Source organism: Bos javanicus, chromosome 1 (assembly GCF_032452875.1).
Source record: "Bos javanicus breed banteng chromosome 1, ARS-OSU_banteng_1.0, whole genome shotgun sequence".
NCBI classification, from domain to species: domain Eukaryota; kingdom Metazoa; phylum Chordata; class Mammalia; order Artiodactyla; family Bovidae; genus Bos; species Bos javanicus.
In genome coordinates this window covers 69,405,937-69,429,545 of record NC_083868.1, presented here as the reverse complement: position 1 = coordinate 69,429,545, position 23,609 = coordinate 69,405,937, and the positions used below count along the sequence as shown (strand labels likewise).

The 23,609-nt window shown below is 44.4% G+C and overlaps 1 protein-coding gene across 1 annotated transcript in view; it reads right to left on the bottom strand.

Annotated features, from left to right (window-relative positions):
• Positions 1 to 13,118: 13,118 nt before the first annotated feature.
• The window catches only part of UMPS (uridine monophosphate synthetase), a 50,146-nt gene continuing 39,655 nt past the window's right edge, over positions 13,119 to 23,609 (bottom strand). Inside the window, exon 6 of the mRNA XM_061410670.1 lies at positions 13,119 to 13,649. Coding sequence (XP_061266654.1) covers positions 13,480 to 13,649 — 170 coding nt within the window. The 3' untranslated portion in view covers positions 13,119 to 13,479. The remainder of the gene's footprint in view (positions 13,650 to 23,609) is intronic.

Genomic DNA, 23,609 nt, shown 5'->3' with positions numbered 1-23,609 from the left:
ACAAGCAGCTCCGAGCCCCCAGTTCCATGGCATACAAGGATGCGCGTTTACTACATGCTCACAGGCTTGCGGACCACGTGAGGCCCCTGTGCATCGGGCGTGGAGGGCTGGTTTGGGCTCTGCTCCGTTTTTATTCTCCTGGGATGTGTGGGCTACTCGGGGCGTGTTCTTCTCATGGTGGTGGCAGACATGAAGGGTGAGCGGAAATACAAGTCTAGGCTCAGAACTGGGACCCTGCCCCCTTCCCCCACATTCCACCGGTCAGAGAAGGTTACACAGCTGAGCCCTCCAGTGGGGAGTGGAAATACTCTCCACCTCAAATGGGAGGAACTGATGAGTCATAAGGGAAGGTGTGTGGATTCAGGGAGGAAGGAAGGATGGGAGTATCAGTAGCACTGTCCCTTGTCTTGGCACTTACTGCTGAATCTTGGTAGCAGGGAAACATGAGTCTCCGAGTTGTGACTGATGGTGTTACCGACCAGGGTTGTTTGGCTTCCTTAATCAATAGAAGGTGACCAGAGGCGAGACAAGAAATTCAGGCAAGGCTTTATTGGGGGCCTCTGCTGTAGCGGAGGGGAGCAAGAACAAACAACTGGGGAGTGAGCTTGTTCCTTATAAGGGATGAAGGTAGGGATGTGTCCAGGGGGTTGGGTCAGAGAGCTGCTGCTGTTCAGTCACTCAGTTGTGTGCGACTTTTTGTGACTCCATGGAATGCAGCACACCAGGCTTCCCTATCTTTCACCATCTCCTGGACTCAAACTCATGTCCATTGAGTCAGTGATGCCATCCAATCATCTTTTCCTCTGCCACCCCCTTTTCCTCCCGCCTTTGATCTTTCCTAGCATCAGAGTCTTTTCCAATGAGTTGGCTCTTTGCATCAGGTGACCAAAGTATTAGAGGTTCAGCATCAGTCCTTCCAGTGAATATTCAGGGTTGATTTCCTTTAGGATTGATTGGTTTGATCTCCTTGCTGTCCAAGGGACTTTCAAGAGTCTTCTCCAGCACCACATTTCAAAAGCATCAATTCTTTGGTGTTCAGCCTTCTTTATGGTACAACTCTCACACCCACATATGACTACTGGACAAACCATACCTCTGACTAGATGGACCTTTGTTGGCAAAGTGATGTCCCTGCTTTTTAATATGCTGTCTAGGTTTGTCATAGCTTTTCTTCCAAGGAGGAAGCATCTTTTAAGAATACACAGAAAAACTGTACAAAAAAATATCTTACTGACCCAGATAACCACAATGGTGTAGTTACTCACCTAGAGCCAGACATCCTGGAGTGTGAAGTCAAGTGGGCCTTAGGAAGCATTACTATGAACAAAGCTAGTGGAAGTGGTGGAATTCCAGCTGAGCTATTTCAAGTCCTAAAAGATGATGCTGTTAAAGTGCTGCACTCAATATGCCAGCAAATTTGGAAAACTCAGCAATGGTTTTATAGGACTGGAAAAGGTCAATTTTCATTCCAGTTCCAAAAGCCCACCCCTTTTGGGGGTTATGTGCAGCAGGGCATGCATAGTACCCTGCTTTTGAGCTTCTGCTTTTGCTCTAGGCTCTTCAAAAGTGGAAGTTGGTTTTTTGAAATCTCTTTGTATCTTTTGTCCATAATTTTGCCCCAGCTACACATTTGTTGTGCTTAGTCATTCAGTCAGATCTGACTCTTTGCGACCCCGTGGACTGTAGCCCACCAGGCTCCTCTGTCCATGGGGACTCTCCAGGCAAGAATACTGGAATGGGTTGCCATGCCCTCCTCCAGGGGATCTTCCCCACCCAGAGACTGAATCCAGGTCTCCCACGTTGCAGGCGGATTCTTTACTGTCTGAGCCACCAGGGAAGCCCCATGCATGCAGTTATTTTTAGTCCCATATGGTTTCTTTGTATTTTGTTGCTCAGGGATAAGTGTGTCCGGGTGCAAGCATTGCAGCCCTGCAGCAAAGGGTCCCAGGTCTGTCTCATTCCCGCCTGAGAGACTCCACACACTTATTCTTAGGGGCTAAGGAGCTGAAGATCTCTTCTGAAACTTCTTCCTGCTGGACAGAGGCTGCAGTCCCTAGCCTGCCCTAGAGGTGTAGAAGTCCCTCACTTAACTGTTACAGGGACCTCTAGGGAACTGAATCGTTTTCTTCTTGTAATGGACTGAATTCCTTAAGCCATCATGATCCTTACTTCAAACTACTGGAACCTGAAAGATGCAAACTTAACCAAAAGGTTAAACAAGGGCTAAAAAGAACAACAACAATAGCTATTAAAGAGCTTAGAAAGGGAAGGAGCCAGGTGAATTTTGGACTTCCTTAGCTGTTGACCAGACAAAGCTATTAATAAAATTGCCAAAATTATGAAGCCACTCTGTCTGAGCATGTATTTCCTTAACGTTAACTTTCATCTGTCCTGTCCCATTGATCCAAATGCAGCAGGAAGTATTCGTTATTGTGCAAACTCTGCTTTGTTCTGCCAGAAGGCAGTCAAGGGCAGGGTGATTGTCAAGAACCACATCATCCAAGGAAACGAGAGGTCCCAAGTCCCATTAAGGCTTCAACTAGCAGCCAGCCCGCTACATCATTTTACTTGTGTGTTGTTGGTGCCTGCCTTTTGAACAGCTGTCTCAGGTCTTTCACTGGCTCACAGGTATACTGTTCTTCAGTTGTGATTCAAGGGGGTTCTGGACGGAAAAGCTTTAGTCTGAACAAATGTGCACAGCTAGGTATCCCTTGCGGAGAAGGGCATGGCAACCCACTCCAGTATTCTTTCCTACAGAATCCCATGGATGGGGGGGCCTGATGGGCTGCTGTCCATGGCGTCGCACAGAGTCGGCCATGACTGAAGCGACTTAGCAGCAGCAGCAGATATCCCTTGCAGTTTAACAGCAGTGGGGGTGGTTAAAAGTACTTTATAGGGACCTTCCACTTTGGCAATAGCTTATCTTCAGGAGACCCCTCTTTCTAGGTTTAAAGAACTTGGTCCCTGGGTTTATTTGTGCAGAAACTCCTCCTCCTCTGTAGTTTAGTGGGAGCTGGAAGTGTTTTGTGGGCATAGTCCTGGACTGCCTTCTGAACTTGTCCTAGGTTAGTAATATATCTCAGGGCCTGATTCACATCCTCATCCAATAGAATGGCAGTAGTAAGACAAGGTCTCAGACCACTCCTGGGGGTGACATGGACCCTGAGGAGTGCAATAGGAAGCAAGTTGGTCCAGGGTTCATGGCAGAGGTTTGCTAAGGTTTTCTTTAAAGTACGGTTCATTTTCTCAATTTTCCATGAGGACTAGAGATGTCAAGAGGTTTGTGGCTCAGTCTATCCCTAGGACTGTTGTGAGCCCCTGTGTGATTTTTGCTGTAAGAGAAGACCAGCTATCACCCTGGAGGGACTTTGGAAGTCCAAACTGAGGAACTATTATCTTTTAAAAGGGACTTGCCAGGGCTTTCCCGGTGGCTCAGTGGTAAAGAATCCACCTGCCAATGCAGGAGACACAGCTTCAATCCCTGATCTGGGAAGATCCCACATGCCTTGGAGAAACTAAGCCCATGCGCCACAACTATTGAGCCTGTGCTCTAGAGCTCTGGAGCCACAGCTGCTGAAGCCTGTGTGCCTAGAACCTGTGCTCCGCAACGAGAAAAGCTGCCACAATGAGAAGGCTGCCCGCCACCGCTGGAGTAGTCCTCGCTCTCCACAACTAAAGTCCACGCAGCAATGAAGACCCAGCACAGCCAAAAATGAATGAATAATTTTTTTTTAAAGGGACTTACTGACTTCCATAGCCTTTTCAAGTGAGGTGGGGAAGGCTTCAACCTATTCTGTGAAAGTATCAACAAACACCAGAAGATATCTGTATACAGGTTGTGGGGGCATGTGAATGAAATCTGCCAGTCTTCCTCCAGATATGTCCCTTGGCATTGAATTGCCCTGACTTACAAAGAGCAGACTGGATACGTCTGTGGGTTATTACGGGCATAAATCATAGGAAGCATTACTTGTTTTACTGTTCTTTTAAGCCCCTTCCCTTTTCTTCCCTTAAGCTTTTTGCATCAAGTTCCATAGTGCGTCCCTCCCATAGTGGCTGGCATCATGTAAGCTCTTAGTGAATTTCCATTGTTGAGTTTCAGGGATTAGAACCTTATCCTTCTTTTTATACCAACCTGTGCTTCTCTTCTCATAACCCCATTTTTTGCCATTTTCTTTTTCCTGTGGGAAATACTAGGGAAGGCCAGGGAGTTCAGGGGGACCAATCCCTAGAGCTGTAACTTGTTCAGGTTCCTGCAAATTGCCTGTTTTGCAATTTGATCACCTTTGCTGTTCCTTTGGCTCACAAAAGATCCATCCCACTATACATCCCACTGTGGGGTTACAGAAGCTACACTGCCTCTAAAACAGCCAGATCCAAATCTTTGTGTTTCATGGAGGAATTTCTAGCAGTTAACATTCCTCTTTATTTCCAAATGGCAGCATGAATCTGTAACATGTGATAGAGTCAGTAAAAATATTTAGAGTCCGTAAAATATTTAGAGTCACATTTAGAGTCAGTAAAAATATTTAATTTATCTTTCCCCAGTGGAAAATTACCATTAGTGCATTTAGTTCAGCCTTCTGGGCTGATTTCTAGGTTGGCAGACCCTTGGCTTCTATGACTTCATCTAGGCTAACTATGGCATACTCTTGCCTTTTGGGTTCCCATTTCTACAAAACTGCGCCCATCATTAAACAATTTGATGTCAAGGCTGTCAAGAGGCTCATCTAGAAGATCAGACTTGCTGGAGTAAGTTTGTTCTAGGGTCTCCATACCAGTCTCCTCTCTTGACTGCTGGAAGCAGAGTTGCTGGGTTGGGATCTTGCACACTTTGAAGGTAATGTTGGGGGTGTCCATCAGGAAGGCCTGATATCTTATTAACCCTTCTTCCAGTCAACCAATGATGTCCTTTGACTTCCAGCCCAGATTGTACCTGATTAGGGGTTAGCACATCTGAGTGTTGTCCCAGGGTGAGTGTGGAAGCCTCATTAACCAACAAGGGTTGTGGCTGCTACTACACACAAGCAGCTTGGCCAGCGCAGGGCCACTGAGTCCAGTTGTTTCGAAAAGTAAGGCAGTGGCCACTGACTGGTCCCAGCTTTGGGGCCAGGACTCCTAGTGCCATCCCTGTCCTCTTGTGAATGTGTCGCGTCAAGGGCTTGTCCAGATTTGGAAGCCCCAGTGCTGGTGCTCTACTCAGCTCTGTCTTTAGTCTCAAAGGCCCGCTGGTGATCTTCGTTCATCAAAGTTGTTTGTTTCTCCTCCTTTTAAAGCCTCATACGGGTTTTGCTCTAAGGCCATAATTTGGAATCCAGATAAAACAGCCAGCCTTCCCAAGGCCTCGGAGTTGCCTCTTTGTGGTTGGAAATGGTAATGCACTAATTGCTGTTTTTTGATCAATGGCCAGGGCTCATGCTTCTGGGATCAAAACAAATCCTAAGTGTTGAACCCCCTGCTGTGAGATCTGAGCCTTGGTTTGAGAGACTTTATATTCCTTTTTATACCAGAAAATTTAGGACCCTTAGAGTATTTTGACCTAAATCTTGTTTGGTCTCACTACTTATCAATAAATCTCAATAGATTGTAGCAGAGTTCCCTTGCTAATGCATTTCCAGAAACATGAGAACCGTCTCGAAAACCCTCTGGAATCACTGTCCAGTATATTGGATAGCCTCCAGGGTGTCAGGGTCCCTCCATTCAAAGGCAAAAATGTAGTGAGAGTCTGAGTGCAGGGGAATACAGAAAAATGCATCTTTGAGGACCAAAACAAATACTGGGCGCTCCCTGGCACTTGGATGAGGAGGGTGAATGGGTCTGGCACCTGTGGCTCATTCACTGCTTATAAGTCTTGCACAAACTGATACTCCTATTAGGCTTGTAAACAGGGAGGATGGTGTTACAAGGGCAGGATGCAGTGAGTCTGTGTTTTAGGAATTTGCTGAATGGCATTTGGACTCCCCTCAGGGCCTTAGGCTTTTAAAGGGCATTTTCTGTTCCAGGGGTATTTTTCCTGAGGCCCTAACCTTATTTTTATTAGGGGAACTTATCTTGCCCTTCCTGGCACCAAAGTATCCCAAACTGCAGGGTCTACTTGTTCTCTGATTTCCTGGAGAATATTTTGATACCCAATAGTAGGTCATCTGGGGTTACTAATAGATGCGTTCTCAGTTCAGATACTTTACCCCTTGGACTTGACCCTGCCCTAAGAATATACTAGTTCCTAACTTATCAGCAGACCTCTCCCGAGGAGGGGCACAGGGCGTTCCGGCATATACAAAAAGGCATGAGTAATAATAATGGACCCAACTCCTCAGGCAAGGAAGAGGAGATGTAAATCACCCTCCCATTGGCTGCCCGTCAGCTCCTGCCACAGTACAGTCCACGGATGGAGAAGGGGCTGGCTGGTCAAGTCAGAACAGAGCAGGCACCTCCAGTGTCTACAGGAAATTCAGTTCTTCTGCCTGCCACATCGAGGGTGACCTGAAGCTCCCCTGGGATAATGAGGATGGATCGAGTGGAATCTGGAGCTGGTGCCACTTGGGCCCTATCAGTTGGTGTTTGAGAATCTCTCATCCAAGGGATTCACAAGGAACTGGGGCCAGTCAGGGTTACCCCTTGGGCATCCCACAGGAGGGAGCTCAGGCCATTCCCCTTCCAGCGGCCCCCTTTCTGACAAAGATGCACAATGGTTCGGGCCCCGGCAGCTCCTTGGTGGTCTGTCCAGCCAACTCAGCCCCCCAGGGTGCTCTCGAGGTGGTGGGTGAATCAGAGCAGCCAGAAACTGTTTCATTCGCCTCTTATCCTTATTGTCCATTAAGTCTTGGTGGTTGCAGACTTTGAAGGCCTCCTCTACCAAGGCTGACAGTGGGGTTTGAGGTCCCATTGAGGCCCCTCAAGCTTCTGTAATGTTCTCCGGATACCTGGAGGAGCTTGGTGGTAAAATGCATGGCCAGTAGTGTCCTCCCTGTGGCAGACTCGGGGTCTGTGTTGGTGTATGTCCTGACTGCCTCTTTCACCTGGCTGAGGAAGACTGCCAGGCTTTCACCTTCTTCCTGTGTAACCTCTCAGACCTCATCATAGTTTACAGGCTTCGCCATGTGCCTTTTCATTCCTTCTGATAGATAAGTCATGTCTCACCCTAGCCTGGCCTTACACAGTCCTCTGGTCCCAGTGTGAGTCATGTTCTGGGATTGCACCCCCACTTTGCATCCAAAACTTCCTTATTATTAACTTTTTTATTGATGTTCATTGTTTTTTATTGATGTCTACAGTGTGGTTATGATGTAGATGTAGATGTAAAACACTGTAGATGTAGATGAGTTGGGTGGTGTGGGTTGGTGGCCAGGAGGCCATCTGTCCCCTGGCCTTTGTGTGAGTACACTCTGCTTTTCATCCCTGGTGCAACAATGGGCCAGAATAACCATGAGGTCCTGCCAGGTGAGAGAGAATGCCAACCCCAGCCTGACAAGTTCATCCCTAAACTTGTCAGGGTTCTCTGAGAACCTCGCAAACCTCTCCTTACAGATGAACCCAGTTAAGTTTAAGATCTCTCTTTGGGATGTTCAAGGGGCTACTTGAAGCACCCCAAAGTTAACTGCAAGTCAAGAGAATTTCAATTAGATTTTTTTAAAAAAATTCCACACAGTGATTTTATTTTTTATTATCTTTTAAAATAGTGCCGGTTCTTAGTTGCAGCACACGGGATCTTCAGTCTTCATTGCAACATGCAGGATCTTTAGTTGCGGCTGACCAGAGACTGAAACTGGGTCCCGGCATTGGGAGTGCAGAATCTTAGTCACTGGGCCACCAGGGAAGTCCTTCAATTAGAATGTGATATTTGGGAAGTCTGTCAAAATTGTTTAAAAGTTTCAAAACACCTGATCAGGTAGGAATTAGGTTTCTGTGAAACAATACTTATTCATTGAGCTAAGGTGGGGGGAAAAAAACAAAAGTAAATATAGATTACTTAAAGGCACAGAAACTCAAACAATCTGTTATCAAAAGCAGCATTCCAGGACAATGCTGTTCTCTTATGAGAGAAACCAAATCCAGTCTTGCATCAGCCTACTCATAATAAAATCCATTTACCTAATTAAATTTAATCCAACCTTTGAAAATTCTGACCACATACAAAATTCTTTTCTCAATGTTCTTCTTCTGCAAACCCACAACTTTCTATAGCCATACTTTGTCCCTTATTCTTTCCCCATTCAGAATAGCCAGCTCTAGGACAAAATCACCCTTTTCCCTTTCAACAAAATATATTTGCATTCCTCATACCTTCTTTTCTGAAAACACACCCTACTTTCCTAAAGCAACCATGAACTGTCCTCTATATTAGCATACATCTCACGGTGGTTCCAGTGTTAGCTTCTCTCTCTGAGGAAGACAAAGTAGGTAAATTTAGAATAGACCTGCTTAGCAATTAATGTTCCAATATTTTATCTTATTTGAAATGATCTGGATATTCAGTGAATTCCTGTCATTTATTTTTAAATTTATCAAAATAGACATAATTATTCCTGTACAGTTTTCCAAATCCAATACGTGGGACTCTCACCCACAAGTACACCAGTATATGGAAATCTGCTTCAGCCCGTTCCCAGCGGACTTTTCTTGGTGGAAGGAAAATGAAGGCGAGAATATTGGGAGAATCAGACTTCGAGCCACTACACGATATGAGGTTTAAACCTCTATCACGCTCATAAATCTTTGGTCAGGGAGAGCCCGCTGGACCAAGGTCTACGCGGTGTGAGGCGAGCCTCTCCCACCTCTGCTCGTCACCATCAAGGGAGCCATTACTGCAGAGAGAGCAGGTCTCACAAGCTGAGAGGAGCGATGCTGTAGCTGCCGACGTCTCAGAAGCATGGGACAGAGGGAGGAGAGGACAGAGAGGACACAGAAGTAGAGATATTTCGGGAAAGGGAAAAAGGACAAAGGGAGGAGGGAAGTGTTGCCTGGATAAGGGCAGGAGGCCAGACTTACCGAACATGGTGACGCTGAAAGATTCAATTGGTCACTTGTCACCCATGGAGAAGCTGTGTTCAGTATTCCCAGAGGTGCCCAGATCCTCTCCCCAGAAGGGGACAAGCCCCACGTTGGGCACCACAAAGTATGTTACCAGCTAGGGTTCTTGACCTCCTGAATCAATAGAAATTAATCAGAGGCCAGACAAGAAATTCAGGCAAGGCTTTATTGAGGTCCCGGCTGCAGCAGGGGCAAGGGAGAACAATCAACAGGTTCTCTTGCTTGCTTGCTTCTGGGTGGAGTGGGGATGGGGTTGGCTTGTTCCTTATATGGGATGAGGGTAGGCGTGTGTCCAGGGGTTGGGCTGGAGGGTGGTTTGCCCACCCCTTAGGTGGTATTGTGTGCAGGGGCCATGCGCAGCTCCCTGCTTTTGCTTCTGACCCCCTGCTTTTTTGCTCCAGGCTTTTCAAAAGCGGCAGCTGGGTTTTTGGTCCCTTTGTATCTTTTGTCCAGAATTTGCCTCAATTGCACATGTGCTCAGCCCCATAGTTTCTTTGTATTTTGTGGTCTGAGGAGAGATGTGTCTGGGTGCTGATATTGTAGCACTGCAGCAAAGGGGCCCAGGTCTCAGCAGTGGAAGGAAAGACTAGCTGTGTGTCTCAGGATGGTATGGAAGTACCTTTGAACCTTTAGTAAGTTCCTTAATGACTGGGATGATGTATATCGGGTTGACTCCGTGTTCAATAAATTGACGCTTTTCGACCCCATGGACTATACAGTCCATAGAATCCTCCAGATCAGAATACTGGAGTGGGTAGCCTTTCCCTTCTCCAGGGGATCTTCCCAACCCAGGGATTGAACCCAGGTCTCCTACTCTTGCCTGGAGAATCCCATGGACAGAGGAGCCTGGTGGGCTACAGTCCGTGGGGTCGCTAAGAGTCGGGCACGACTGAGCGACTTCACTTTCACGCATTGGAGAAGGAAATGGCAACCCACTCCAGTGTTCTTGCCTGGAGAATCCCAGGGATGGAGGAGCCTAGTGGGCTGCCCTCTATGAGGTCGCACAGAGTCGGACACGACTGAGGCGACTTAGCAGCAGCAGTAGCAGAGAGCTTTCAAACTCGTTTCCTAAGATTCTGGGATATATATAGTCACTGCATCAGTGGGTGACTGGTCCCAGTATTGCCAGATTCCTCCCCTGCACCCACCCACCCCACCTCCGCCCACCTGCACACTCCCAGCCTCCCCCAGCGAGCCTTTCCATGAATCGGAGCACTGAGGTGTGCCATGAATGCTCACAGCCAGGCTGCCACAGCTGGATGGATCATGTGGCTGGGCTCAGGATTCCTGGTTGTGATGGGCCTTTCTCAAGCCCAGGTGATTCCCTCCCTTTGCAAGCGATTATTCCTCGAGATGCTTATAAATTTCCCATCCTTGAAATTCAGTCATATTGACAGATGTGCCCAGGTATACACCTTTGTCCGTAACACCCGCCTAGAACTTAGTGGGCCCTTTGCTTCTGCGGACGCAAGTATTTTTTCGTGACTGTGGAAACTTTCCTCAGTTATGATTACTTTCTGTCCTTACATTGTCTTTTCCTCTTTATATGCATGAATCTGTTCTCTAAGCCTCTCATCTACTCCCTCATTATTTCCATTTCTTTGTCCCTTTGTTTTGAATTTTGGTATGTCTTCCACTTGACCTTCCCGCCCACAAATGTAGTTCTCAATATTATACCATCTTGAAATTTTTCCACCTAATTTTCACATTCAAATCATGGCAGAAATCTTCATTTCAGCGCCCGCCCCCACCCCGTGCTGGGGCCCCCCAACACACACAAACTGCCATCCTCCTCTTGTTATCCTGCAGTGGGTCTGCATCCTGTGGCAGCCCCCCTTCCCCAGAAGGCCCTACGCTCACTTTCATTCAGAAGCACTTGCTGGGCCTGCTCCAGTTACTGCACTGAGCAGGTGAAATCCCTGCGCTCTTAGAGCTTATACCTATCACAGGTGGTTCTCTTTGCTTTCCTCCTCTGGTTGCTGGATTTCCTCAGGTACTTTCTTTCGTCCCCTTTCACCACCCCACCCCCGACCCCCCAGTCAGCACTTGACCCTCATGTAGCAGTAGACCTATCGTTGGTAGGAGGCCCACAGACTGTATCTATGGGCCAGCACTGCGGTGACCAGAACGGGCTGTCGGAAACCTCAGCTCCTCCCAAGGGCCATCCAGTTGGTGCTCTGACACCCACACACACGAGCGTGCATCCTAGCCCTGAGCCTCTCCACTCTTGCTCCTGTGTCCACCCACCTCACAGGATCACGGGGGTGCTTCTGGGCCTTGCCTGCACGAACCCAGCAGCATTAGGTTCAGAAGAAGGTGAGTGCAAGCTGTATCCTCAGGCTGCCATGCGCACCCTCCGGTGCCCGTTTTCCAGAGGCTGGTGGCGGTCCACATCAGCATGGGTGAGAGTGAACTGGGTCTGAGCCCTGGGCCTGTGTTGCTCACAAGCTGGTTGTGAACAGTGTCTGTACGCCTGTAGCTCTAAACTGAGGAGAGGACCAGGGTTGTGAGGCTCGTGCAGCACTACACATCTGCTGCCCTTTGCTGTACTAAAGACCTGGAGTGGAGGAGAGGCCAGTGTTCGTATCGCCCACTCCCACTGCTCTCAGATGTCGTTCTGGGCGCCCTGTGAGGGCTGTCCCCACATTCTTCACTATGTCAGGTGTTTTCAATACTCCTTGACCACAAAAGGGCTGAACTATCAAAAATGCCTCTAAAATAGGTCTAGGCTGAATAGCCCGCTCACAGGTCCTGGACAGCCAAATTCTTCTTTGTCTTGTCTTAGTCAATTTGTGCTTCAAAGTTTCATGATTCCAGAATGTCTGAGCTGGGCTTAGTCTTGAGAAACATCAAAATCACCTGAAGTACCTGTTAACAAATGCAGATTTCCAGGCCTCATCGCCTGTCTGCTAAACCAGTCTCTGATGGTGGGGCCCAGGTGGTTCTTTGATGCTCCTGAATTCCCTTCATTACCCCTGAGAAGGGGCCTGAGTGAACCTCAGTACCAGAACTGCTTACGGCAGGAGTGGGTTTCTCAGCAGGAGGTGGAGACCCCACGACCGTCTTATTGCAGAAGAAAAATGTGACAAACCAGGGCGGTGATGCTCCAAGTGTGGTGCCTGCACCAGCATTAGCATCGCCTGAGTACTTGTTAGAAATGCAAACTTTCATGTCCTGTCCTAGAGCTACCCAGAGGCAGAAACACTGGAGCTGGGCCAGCATCTGACTGACTGAGATTCTACGTGATTCTGATGCATGCTGAAGTGCAAGAATCTCAGCACATTACTGCAAAGGTCTCTCAGCCTTGAGGTCACCAAGACATTGAAGACAATTCCTAACTTTCAGCTCCTCCAGAGTAGCCCCAAGGTCACACCTCTTCCATTTCCTTCCAACCTTATTCTGTGATCATTTCCCTTTCCCAGAGGGGACTTCTCTGGAGCTGCAGCACTGGGACCTGAAGCTGAACTGGACTTTAGGGCAGAGGTGATTAAGTGTAGACTCTAAGATAAGCCCTAAATGGGGCCATTTCAAAATGATCATCTGAGCCCATATCCTTCACTCCCCTCTAAGATGCTTCCTGAACAGACCAATTTCTTTGGAGAACAGGCATCATCCAGAAACTGAGAATTTCTAGGAAAAAGTGCAGTTGTGGCCAGAATAAGAGGGCTGCCTAACTGCCGCATGTGTGAGGAAAGGTGGATGTGCCCAGCGCCTCCACTGTGGAAACCCAGATGGTTGTCACTACCAACTTCAACTCTGTTGCTGGGCTCCTTTCTATTTCGGAATCTGAAGGCTGACGTCTCTCTCTCTAGCAATGCCCTTTGGGACAATCATGTGGGATCCCCTGACAAACTTCCAGGTGAAACCTCAGACCTCTTGACACTGTTGTCTTTTTAAATAAATGAAAGAGCAGTTGCTCCATATGTAACAGAGAAGCCCTCTCCATGTTGCAATGAAAGCCAGACACTTTCGGGAGCAGTGCTGGGAGCTAGCACCATGTAGACACCTGGACTATTACTTTTAGGCAGAATGGCTAATATTTAAGTATTATGAGGGTACCACATTAGAGAATAAAGGACACAGAAATGTTGTACTAGTTTTAGGCTTTTTATGACCTAAAATTTCTGTCTCACGGCAGTTAAAAGAATCAAAAGGTCTGATCTGGAGATGGTGGGGGGCACAGTCCTCCAATGTGACATTCTGACAGAACGGGGTGTGACTGCCTAACTACCATCAGTCTCAGTAAAGAAATCTTGAACGGATTACAGTGACAGTGTAGGGATCACAAGTCATTAGATATTTCCTGTAGACCACGGTAACTCCAGTTCCACAGAGGACCCATGGAAAAATCCAAGCAGGATTAAAGGCTGCTTATTGTTTCAAGCCAGTAGCATCTCAGGAGTCCATGTATCTAGCTCCAGGGCCATCCCAAAAGCACATCCAAGAGGCTCAAACAGCAAGTCTACTCAAGTAAGCTTCCCAAGCAGCTTTTCTGTACATCTTGGCTGCTTCCAGCTGATTAGCTGATGCTATTATGCCCCGGCCCACAATGATGATATCAGAGCCTCGTTTGCCGATGACTTCTTGTGGGCTGTGGTACTGCTGGCCGAGATTATCACCTACAAACACAAAGAAGTCTGTTTAATACAGAAAATGAAAAAAACCTGAAACATCACCTTTCTGAGAAGTATCTAACCTGATTTAAATAAGAATATGCTCTTGTTCACCATGCCCCTTCTACACAGCAACTGAATAAAGGCAGGTGAAGAGACTCTTAAACTGGCCAGAGATCTCCACAGTGGAAACAGATGCTCACCAATTCCTTTTTGATGTCTAATTTTAGAGCATTTACACTTTAACAGTATAAAAAAAAATTTATTTTGCCCTAAAAGGTTCAATACTGAATATAATGCAATAAAAAGTACCTCACAATTCAAGACTATCTAGTATACATTTTAGAATCACTGTGTCACGCTGTTGGAAAAGTCCTCATAAGGCATCTGCCCTGACCACAACCACATGTGTGAAGCTTTCCCTGCAACTCTACCAAATGCTTCGATTATGTACAGATCCTAATTCTTAATTCTGGCTTTTTTTTTTTTTTAAGAATTGTTTTTGACTGAAGTGTAACTGACACATGACATTAGTTTCAGGTGTACATCATGACTCAGTATTTGGACACATTATACATTATGAATGTATTTAGAAACAGTATTTGGATACATCATCACAGTAAGTCTAGTCAACACCTGGAAAGGTCTGACAGAATGTGGTCCACTGGAGAAGGGAATGGCAAACCACTTCAGTATTCTTGCCTTGAGAACCCCATGAACAGTATGAAAAGGCAAAATGATAGGATACTGAAAGAGGAACTCCCCAGGTCAGTAGGTGCCCAATATGCTACTGGAGATCAGTGGAGAAATAACTCCAGAAAAAATGAAAGGATGGAGCCAAAGCAAAAACAATACCCAGTTGTGTATGTGACTGCTGATAGAAGCAAGGTCCGATGCTGTAAAAAGCAATATTGCATAGGAACCTGGAATGTTAGGTCCATGATGCCGCTGCTGCTAAGTCACCTCAGTCGTGTCCAACTATGTGTGACCCCATAGACGGCAGCCCACCAGGCTCCCCCGTCCCTGGGATTCTCCAGGCAAGAACACTGGAGTGGGTTGCCATTTCCTTCTCCAATGCATGAAAGTGAAAAGTGAAAGTGAAGTCGCTCAGTCATGTCCAACTCCTAGAGACCCCATGGACTGCAGCCTACCAGGCTCCTCCGTCCATGGGATTTGCCAGGCAAGGAATCAAGGCAAATTGGAAGTGGTCAAACAGGAGATGGCAAGAGTGAACGTCGACATTCTAGGAATCAGCAAACTAAAATGGACTAGAATGGGTGAATTTAACTCAGATGACCATTATATCTCCTACTGAGGGCAGGAATCCCTTAGAAGAAATGGAGTAGCCATCATAATCAACAAAAGAGTCTGAAATGCAGTACTTGGATGCAATCTCAAAAACAACAGAATGATCTCTCTGTTTGTTCCCAAAGCAAACCATTCAACATCACAGTAATCCAAATCTATGCCCCAAGCAGTAACGCTGAAGAAGCTGAAGTTGAACGGTTCTCTGAAGACCTACAAGACCTTTTAGAACTAACACCCAAAAAAGATGTCCTTTTCATTATAGGGGACTGGAATGCAAAAGTAGGAAGTCAAGAAACACCTGGAGTAACAGGCAAATTTGGCCTTGGAAGACGGAATGAAGCAGGGCAAAGGCTAATAGAATTTTGCCAAGAGAACACACTGGTCATAGCAAACACCCTTTTCCAACAACACAAGAGAAGACTCTACACATGGACATCACCAGATGGTCAACACTGAAATCAGATTGATTATATTCTTTGCAGCCAAAGATGGAGAAGCTCTATACAGTCAGCAAAAACAAGACCGGGAGCTGACTGTGGCTCAGATCATTAACTCCTTATTGCCAAATTCAGACTTAAATTGAAGAAAGTAGGGAAAACCACTAGACCATTCAGTTATGACCTAAATCAAATCCCCTATGATTATACAGTGGAAGTGAGAAATAGATTTAAGGGCCTAGATCTGATAGATAGAGTGCCTGATGAACTATGGACGGAGGTTTGTGACATTGTACAGGAGACAGGGATCAAGACCATCCCCATGGAAAAGAAATGCAAAAAAGCAAAATGGCTGTCTGGGGAGGCCTTACAAATAGCTGTGAAAAGAAGAGAAGTGAAAAGCAAAGGAGAAAAGGAAAGATATAAGCATCTGAATGCAGAGTTCCAAAGAATAGCAAGAAGAGATAAGAAAGCCTTCCTCAGTGATCAATGCAAAGGAATAGAGGAAAACAACAGAATGGGAAAGACTAGAGATCTCAAGAAAATTAGAGATACCAAGGGAACATGCAAAGATGGGCTCAATAAAGGACAGAAATGGTATGGACCTAACAGAAGCAGAAGATATTAAGAAGAGGTGGCAAGAATACACAGAAGAACTGTACGAAAAAGGTCTTCATGACCAAGATAATCATGATGGTGTGATCACTCACCTAGAGCTAGACATCCTGGAATGTGAAGTCAAGTGGGCCTTAGAAAGCATCACTACGAACAAAGCTAGTGGAGATGATGGAATTCCAGTTGAGCTATTTCAAATCCTGAAAGATGATGCTGTGAAAGTGCTGCACTCAATATGCCAGCAAATTTGGAAAACTCAGCAGTGGCCACAGGACTGGAAAAGGGCAGTTTTCATTCCAATCCCAAAGAAAGGCAATGCCAAAGAATGCTCAAACTACCGCACAATTGCACTCATCTCACACACTAGTAGAGTAATGCTCAAAATTCTCCAAGCCAGGCTTCAGCAATACCCGAACCGTGAACTTCCTGATGTTCAAGCTGGTTTTAGAAAAGGCAGAGGAACCAGAGATCAAATTGCCAACATCCACTGAATCATGGAAAAAGCAAGAGAATTCCAGAAAAACATCTATTTCTGCTTTATTGATTATGCCAAAGCCTTTGTGTGGATCACAATAAACTGTGGAAAATTCTGAAAGAGATGGGAATACCTGACCACCTGACCTGCGTCTTGAGAAACCTATATGCAGGTCAGGAAGCAACAGTTAGAACTGGACATGGAACAACAGACTGGTTCCAAATAGGAAAAGGAGTTCGTCAATATTGTCACCCTGCTTATTTAACTTCTATGCAGAGCACATCATGAGAAACACTGGGCTGGAGGAAGCACAAGCTGGAATCAAGACTGCTGGGAGAAATTTCAATAACCTCAGATATGCAGATGACACCACCCTTATGGCAGAAAGTGAAGAGGAACTACAAAGCCTCTTCATGAGAGTGAAAGAGGAGAGTGAAAAAGTTGGCTTAAAGCTCAACATTCAGAAAAGAAGATCATGGCATCTGGTCCCATCACTTCATGGGAAACAGTGGAAACAGTATCAGACTTTATTTTTTGGGGCTCCAAAATCACTGCAGATGGTGAGTGACTGCAGCCATGAAATTAAAAGATGCTTACTCCTTGGAAGGAAAGTTATGACCAACCTAGATGGCATATTGAAAAGCAGAGACATTAGTTTGCCAACAAAGGTCCATCTAATCAAGGCTATGGTTTTTCCAGTGGTCATGTATGGATATGAGAGTTGGGCTGTGAAGAAAGCTGAGCACCGAAGAATTGATGCTTTTGAACTGTGGTGTCGGAGAAGCCTCTTGAGAGTCCCTTGGACTGCAAAGAGATCCAACCAGTCCATTCTGAAGGAGATCAGCCCCGGGTGTTCTTTGGAAGGAATGATGCTAAATAAAGCTGAAACTCCAGTACTTTGGCCACCTCATGCAAAAAGTTGACTCATTGGAAAAGACTCTGATGCTGGGAGGGATTAGGGGCAGGAGAAGGGGACGACAGAGGATGAGATGGCTGGATGGCATCACTGACTCGATGGAAGTGAGTTTGAGTGAACTCCGGGAGTTGGTGATAGACAGGCAGGCCTGGCGTGTTGCGATTCATGGGGTCGCAAAGACTCAGACACGACTGAGAGACTGAACTGAACTGAATGGGTCCAGGACTCCTTATCAGTGAGGTTCTACAGTTATCAGGTAGTATAGTTAGGAGTTCTTTCTCTGGACTCCATTATTCTTGACCACCTCTTAAAACTGGAGAAAATAGGTTAGTCCAGCAAGACTTAGAATTTCTCTCTAGTCACCCAGTCTACCAAATGCACTCTGCAAAGTGCATCTGGGAAGGAAGAGGATATTTGGGAAGAAGAAACAAACTTTGTACAGCAAGTGTGAAAAAAATCTTAATTGTTGGGTCTGGGTGACAGGTAGGTAGAAGTTCATTTACTGGCCTATTGTATGTTTGAAATTCTGCATAAATTCTATTTAACTGCACAACCACAGTGATAGACTACCGAGAGTGGCAAGTCCCTGGGCCTTCTCAGCCAGTACAGGACATGACTGAGCGACTGAACCGACTGACCTTATATAACCACAGAATTTTTTTTCTCTTGTGATAAGAACTTTTAAGATTTACAACTTTTAAACAGCAACAAATTTGGCATGCTGTACACTACATCCTCATGACTTACTCTGTAACTTCAAGTCTCTACCCTTTGACGCCCTTCGTCCATTCCATCTATCCCATCCATCCCACCCTAAAACTCTGGGAGCAAGCAGTCTGTTTTGTCTATGAGCTTGTTCTTTTGGTTTTTAGCTTACATATATAAGCGATCATATAGTATTTATCTTTCTCTGACTTATTTCACTTAGCATAGTACCCTCAAGGGTATCCATCCATATTGTCACAAATCCTAAGGTTTCTTTTTTTAATAGCTGAGTGATACTCCATTGTGTGCATATACTGCATCTTCTCTGTCTGCTCACCCATCAGTGGGCACTTAGCTTGTTTCTGTATCTTGGCTGTGGTAAATACTGCTGTGAACATGGGGGTGCAGATATTTCTCTGAGTTAGGGTTTTTGTTTTCTTTGGATAAATACCCAGAAGTGGAGCTGCTGGATCATATGGTAGTTCTATTTTTAATTTTTTGAGGAACCTCCATACTGTTTCCCATAGGAGCTGCACCAATTTACATTCTCACATACAGTGCACAAGAGTTCCCTTTTCTCCACATCCTCACCAACACTTGTTATTTCTTGTGATAGTGGGCATCCTTGTTTTGTTTCTGATCATAGAGAAAAAGCTTTGATAGTAGTCATTCTAACAAGTGGGAGGTGGTGTCTCATTGTGTTTGCTTTGCATTTTCCTGATGATTAGTGATGCCGAGCATCTTTTCATGCATTTTTTGGCCATTTGTATTTTTTTTGAAAACTGTCTATTCAGATCCTTTGCCAATTTAAAAAATATTTACTTAGTATTTATTTTTATTTATTTGGCTGTGCTGGGTCTTGGTTGGGGCATGTGGGATCTTTAGTTGGGACATGTGGGATCTAGTTCCCTGATCAGGGATCAAACCTGGGTCCCCTGCTTTGGGAGCATGCAGTCTTGGCCACTGGACCACCAGGGAAGTCCCCTTTGCCAATTTTTTAATCTGATTGTTCTGTTGTTCTTATTGAGCTGTATGAGTTCTTTACATTTGTACACTAACCCCTTATCAGACTTATGATTTGGAAATACGTTCTATCATTCAGCAAGTGAAAGCGTTAGTTGCTCAGTCGTATCCAACCCTTTGTGACCCAAGGACTGTAGCCTGCCAGGCTCCTCTGTCCATGGGATTCTCCAGGCAAGAATACAGAGTGGATTGCCATTTCCTTCTCCAGAGGATCTTCCCAACCTAAGGATCAAACCCAGGTCTCTTGCACTGCAGGCAAACTCTTTACTGTCTGAGCCAGCAAGGAAACAATCATTCAATAAGCTGCCTTTTTATTTTGCTGGTTTCCTTTGCTGTGTGGAAGCTTTTAAGTTTGACGAAGCCCCACTTGTTCATTTCTGCTTTTGTTGTTTTGGAGTCAGATTTTTAAAAAATCATTGAGAAGACTGATGTAGCAATGATCACCACATATGTTTTATTCTAGTAACTTTACGGTTTCAGATTTTACATTCATGGCTTTAATCCATTTTGAATTAAGCTTTGTGTATGGTATAAGATAGTGGTCCAGTTTCATTCTTTTTCATGTGGCTAACCAGTCTTCCCAACACCACTGTATTGAAGAGGCCGTCCTATCCCCATTGTATATTCTTGGCTCTTTTCAAAAATTAATTGACCATATGTGTGTGGGTTAATTTCTGGGCTATTTTGTTCCGTTGATCTAGGTGTCTGCTTTGAAGTTTTGTAATGTGAAAGCAGGGAGTGTGATGCCTCCAGTTTCATTCTTCTTTCTCCAGACTGCTTTGGCTATTTGATGCCTTTTGTGATTCCGAAGAAATTTTAGGACTCTGTTCCATTTCTGTGAAAAGTGCTATTAGACTGTTAGTAGGGATTACACTCAATCTGTAGTTTGCTTTGGGTAATTCAGACATCTTTACAAGATTCTTCTGGTATATGAGCATGAAATATCTTTCCATTTCTTTGTGTGCTCATTGTCATTCAAAAATGATTGTCTTCATGGTTTTTAGTGTACAGGCCTTTCACCTCCTTGGTTAAATTTACTTGTAGGTATTTTTTCTCATGCAATTGTAAATGGGATTGTTTTCTTAATTTCTGATTGTTAGTGTATAAAAATGCAACAGATTTTTGACCTTGTATCTTGTAACTTAACTGAATTTGTGTATTAGTTCTAACAGTTTTTTTGAGTCTGTAGGGTTTCCTATATATAGTAATGTCTTCTACAAATAGTGACAGTTTTCCAATTCAGATACTTTCTGTTATACTTTTTCTTGACTAATTTCTCTGGCTAGGATGTCCAAAACTAACTTGAATAAAAGTGGGCACTGCTGTTGTGTTTTTGACTTTAGAGGAAAACCTTTCACCTTTTTTGGTATGATGTTGGCTGTGGCCTTAATTATGTTGAGGTAAGTTCTCTCTATAGCCACTTTGTTAGGAGTCTTTCTCATAAATGGATGTTGAATTTTGTCAAATACGTTTTCTGCATCTATTGAGTCTCTCTTCTTCCTTCTGTTGTTTTCTTCCACTGCATATGAGTTTCTTTAGTGGTATGCTTAGATTCCTTTCTCTTCACCTTCTGCTTATCTGCTATAGGATTGTGCTTTCCATGTGGTTTATTATATATTCTATTTTCAGTTGATAACTTAAGTTTGACTGCATTCTAAATCTCTACATGTTCATTCCCTCCACAAAGTTTTGTTTTTGATGCCACATTTTACATCTTTTTGTCTTATATTTTAATTAATTCTATAGTTGTAATTATTTTCACTACTTTTGCCTCAACCTTTTAAGTGGTTGATCCACTGCTGCTGCTAAGTCACTTCAGTCATGTCCGACTCTGTGCAACCCCATAGATGGCAGCCTACCAGGCTCCCCCGTCCCTGGGATTCTCCAGGCAAGAACACTGGAGTGGGTTGCCATTTCCTTCTCCAATGCGTGAAAGTGAAGTCGCTCAGTCGTGTCTGACTCTTAGTGACCCCATGGACTGCAGCCTACCAGGCTCCTCCGTCCATGGGATTTTTTCCAGGCAAGAGTACTGGAATGGGGTGCCATTGCTTTCTCTGGGTTGGTCCACTCACTACCTTGACTATATATTTGCTTTTTCAGTGAAACTTACTCTTTCCTAAGTTTTCTTGTTACTAATTAGCACCCGTTCTTTTCAGCCTAAAGAAGTCCTTTTAACATTTCTTGTAAAGCCAGTGTAGCAATGCTTGAACTCATTTAGACTTGCTAATCTGGAAAACTCTTCAATTCTGAATAACTCTGCTGGGTACAGTTCTTTGTTACAAGGTTTTTTTTCTTCACACTTCCGCTATATTATGCCACTGCTTTCTGATCTGCAAAGTTTCTGCTGAAAATTCTGCTGATAGTCTCATGGGGGGTCAGTTGTATATAAGAAGTTTTTCTCTTGCTGCTTTAAGATTCTCTTATCTTTAGCTTTTGGTGCTTTTAATTAAACGTGTCTTGATGTGGGTCTCTTTGGGCTCATCTCATCTGGAACACTCTGGGCTTTCTGCATCTGGATGTCCATTTCCTTCCCTTGAGTAGGGAAGTTTTCAGCCGTTATTTCATCAAGTAAGTTTCTAGCCTTTCTCCATCTTTTCTTCTTGGGACTCCTATAATGAGAATGTCAGTCTGCCTGATGCATCCCATAAGTCTTTTAAGCTATCTTTAGTTTTTTCTTTTTTTGGTTTCTGTCCCGATTGGGTAAGTTCCACTGCCTTTTCCTCAAGTTCCTTTGCTTCACCCGGTCGACTAGTGAACCACTCTACTGTATTTTCAGTTATGTTATTGTATTCCTCAGCTCTGTGCCTAGTATTTTCCACCTCTCTTGAAGTTGAGTTTGGGGAGCATCTTTATGACCATTACTTTGAACTCATTATTAGGTAAATTACTTATCTCCATTTCATTAAGGTTTTTTCCCCTGAGGCTTGTATCTTATTCTTTCATTTGGAATACATGCCTCTGTTTCTTCATTCTGCTTTTCTCTGGGTTGGTTTCTATGCATTAGATGAAACAAGTGTCTCTCCCAGTCTTGAAGGAATAGCCTCATGTATGAGATGAACCTTGTCATTCAACCCTTCCCTAGCTCCTGGTTGTTTCTCAAATCTTCTGATTGTCAAAGCAGCCTATGATATTTGTAATAGCTCCCAGTAACTGAGGGTGTGCCAAGACTTATCAGTGTCCCAGAGAGAAGGGGGTCTCAGTTAAGCACCTAGATTCATTCTCTGGTTGCCATGGCTAGGACTTTCAAATCTGTGTTGAATAAAAGTGGCAAGAGTGGACATCCTTGCCTTGTTCCTGATCTTAGAGGAAATGCTTTCAGCTTTTCACCGCTGTGATTTTGTCATATATGGCCTTTAATATGTTGAAGCAGGTTCCCTCTATGCCCACTTTCTAGAGAGTCTTCATCATAAATGGGTGTTGAATTTTGTCAAAAGCTTTTTCTGCATCGATTGAGATGATCATATGGTTTTTATTCTCAATTTGTTGATGTGTTATATTACATTGATTGATTTGTGGATACTGAAAAACCCTTGCATCCCTGGAATAAATCCCACTTGGTCATGGTGTATGATCCTGTTAATGTATGGTTGGGTTCAGTTTGCTAGTATTTTGTTAAAGATTTTTGTGCCTATATTCATTGGGATACTGGCCTGTAATTTTATTTTTTTTGTGGTATCTTTGTCTGATTTTGGTATCAGGGTGATTGGCAGCCTCTTAGAATGAATTTGGGAGTGTTTGGGAATAGTTTCAGAAGGACAGGTAACTTTTTCTAAATTTGCTAGAACTCAACTATGAAGCCAAGCCATCTGGTCACAGATTTTTATTGGGAGTGTTTTTTTACTCAGTTTTAATTTTAGTACTTGTGATTGGTCTTTCATATTTTCTATTTCTTATTTGTTCAGTCCCGGGGGCTTGTATCTTTCTAAAAATTTGTCCATTTCTTCTAGAGTGTCCATTTCATTGGTGTATAATTGCTTGTAGTAGTCTCTCATGAGCCTTTGAATTTCTGTGGTGTCTGTGGTAACTTCTATTTTCTTTTGTATCCATTCAAGCAGTCTGTTTTCTGGTTGGAGCATTTAATCCATTACACTTAATAATTCACTTTAATTATTGATATGTATGTTCATACTGCCATTTTGTTAATTGCTTTGGATTTTTGTTCATAGACCTTCTTTTGTTCTCTTGTGATTTTACGACTATCTTTAGTGTTGTGTTTGGATTCCTTTTTCTTTTTTGTGTGTGTACTACTGTAGATTTTCAGTTTGCCATTAACATGAGGTTTTATACAGCTCACTCGCGCGCACGCTCTCTCTCTCTCTATACACACACACACACAATTGTTTTAAGTTGTTAGCCTCAATTTCAAATGCATTTCTAATATCTTACATTTGTACTCTTTTCATGATTTCTGGTTTTGATATCAGATTTGTATGTGGATGATTTCCTATCTTTATATATGCCTTTATTGGTGAGTTTTCCCACTCATA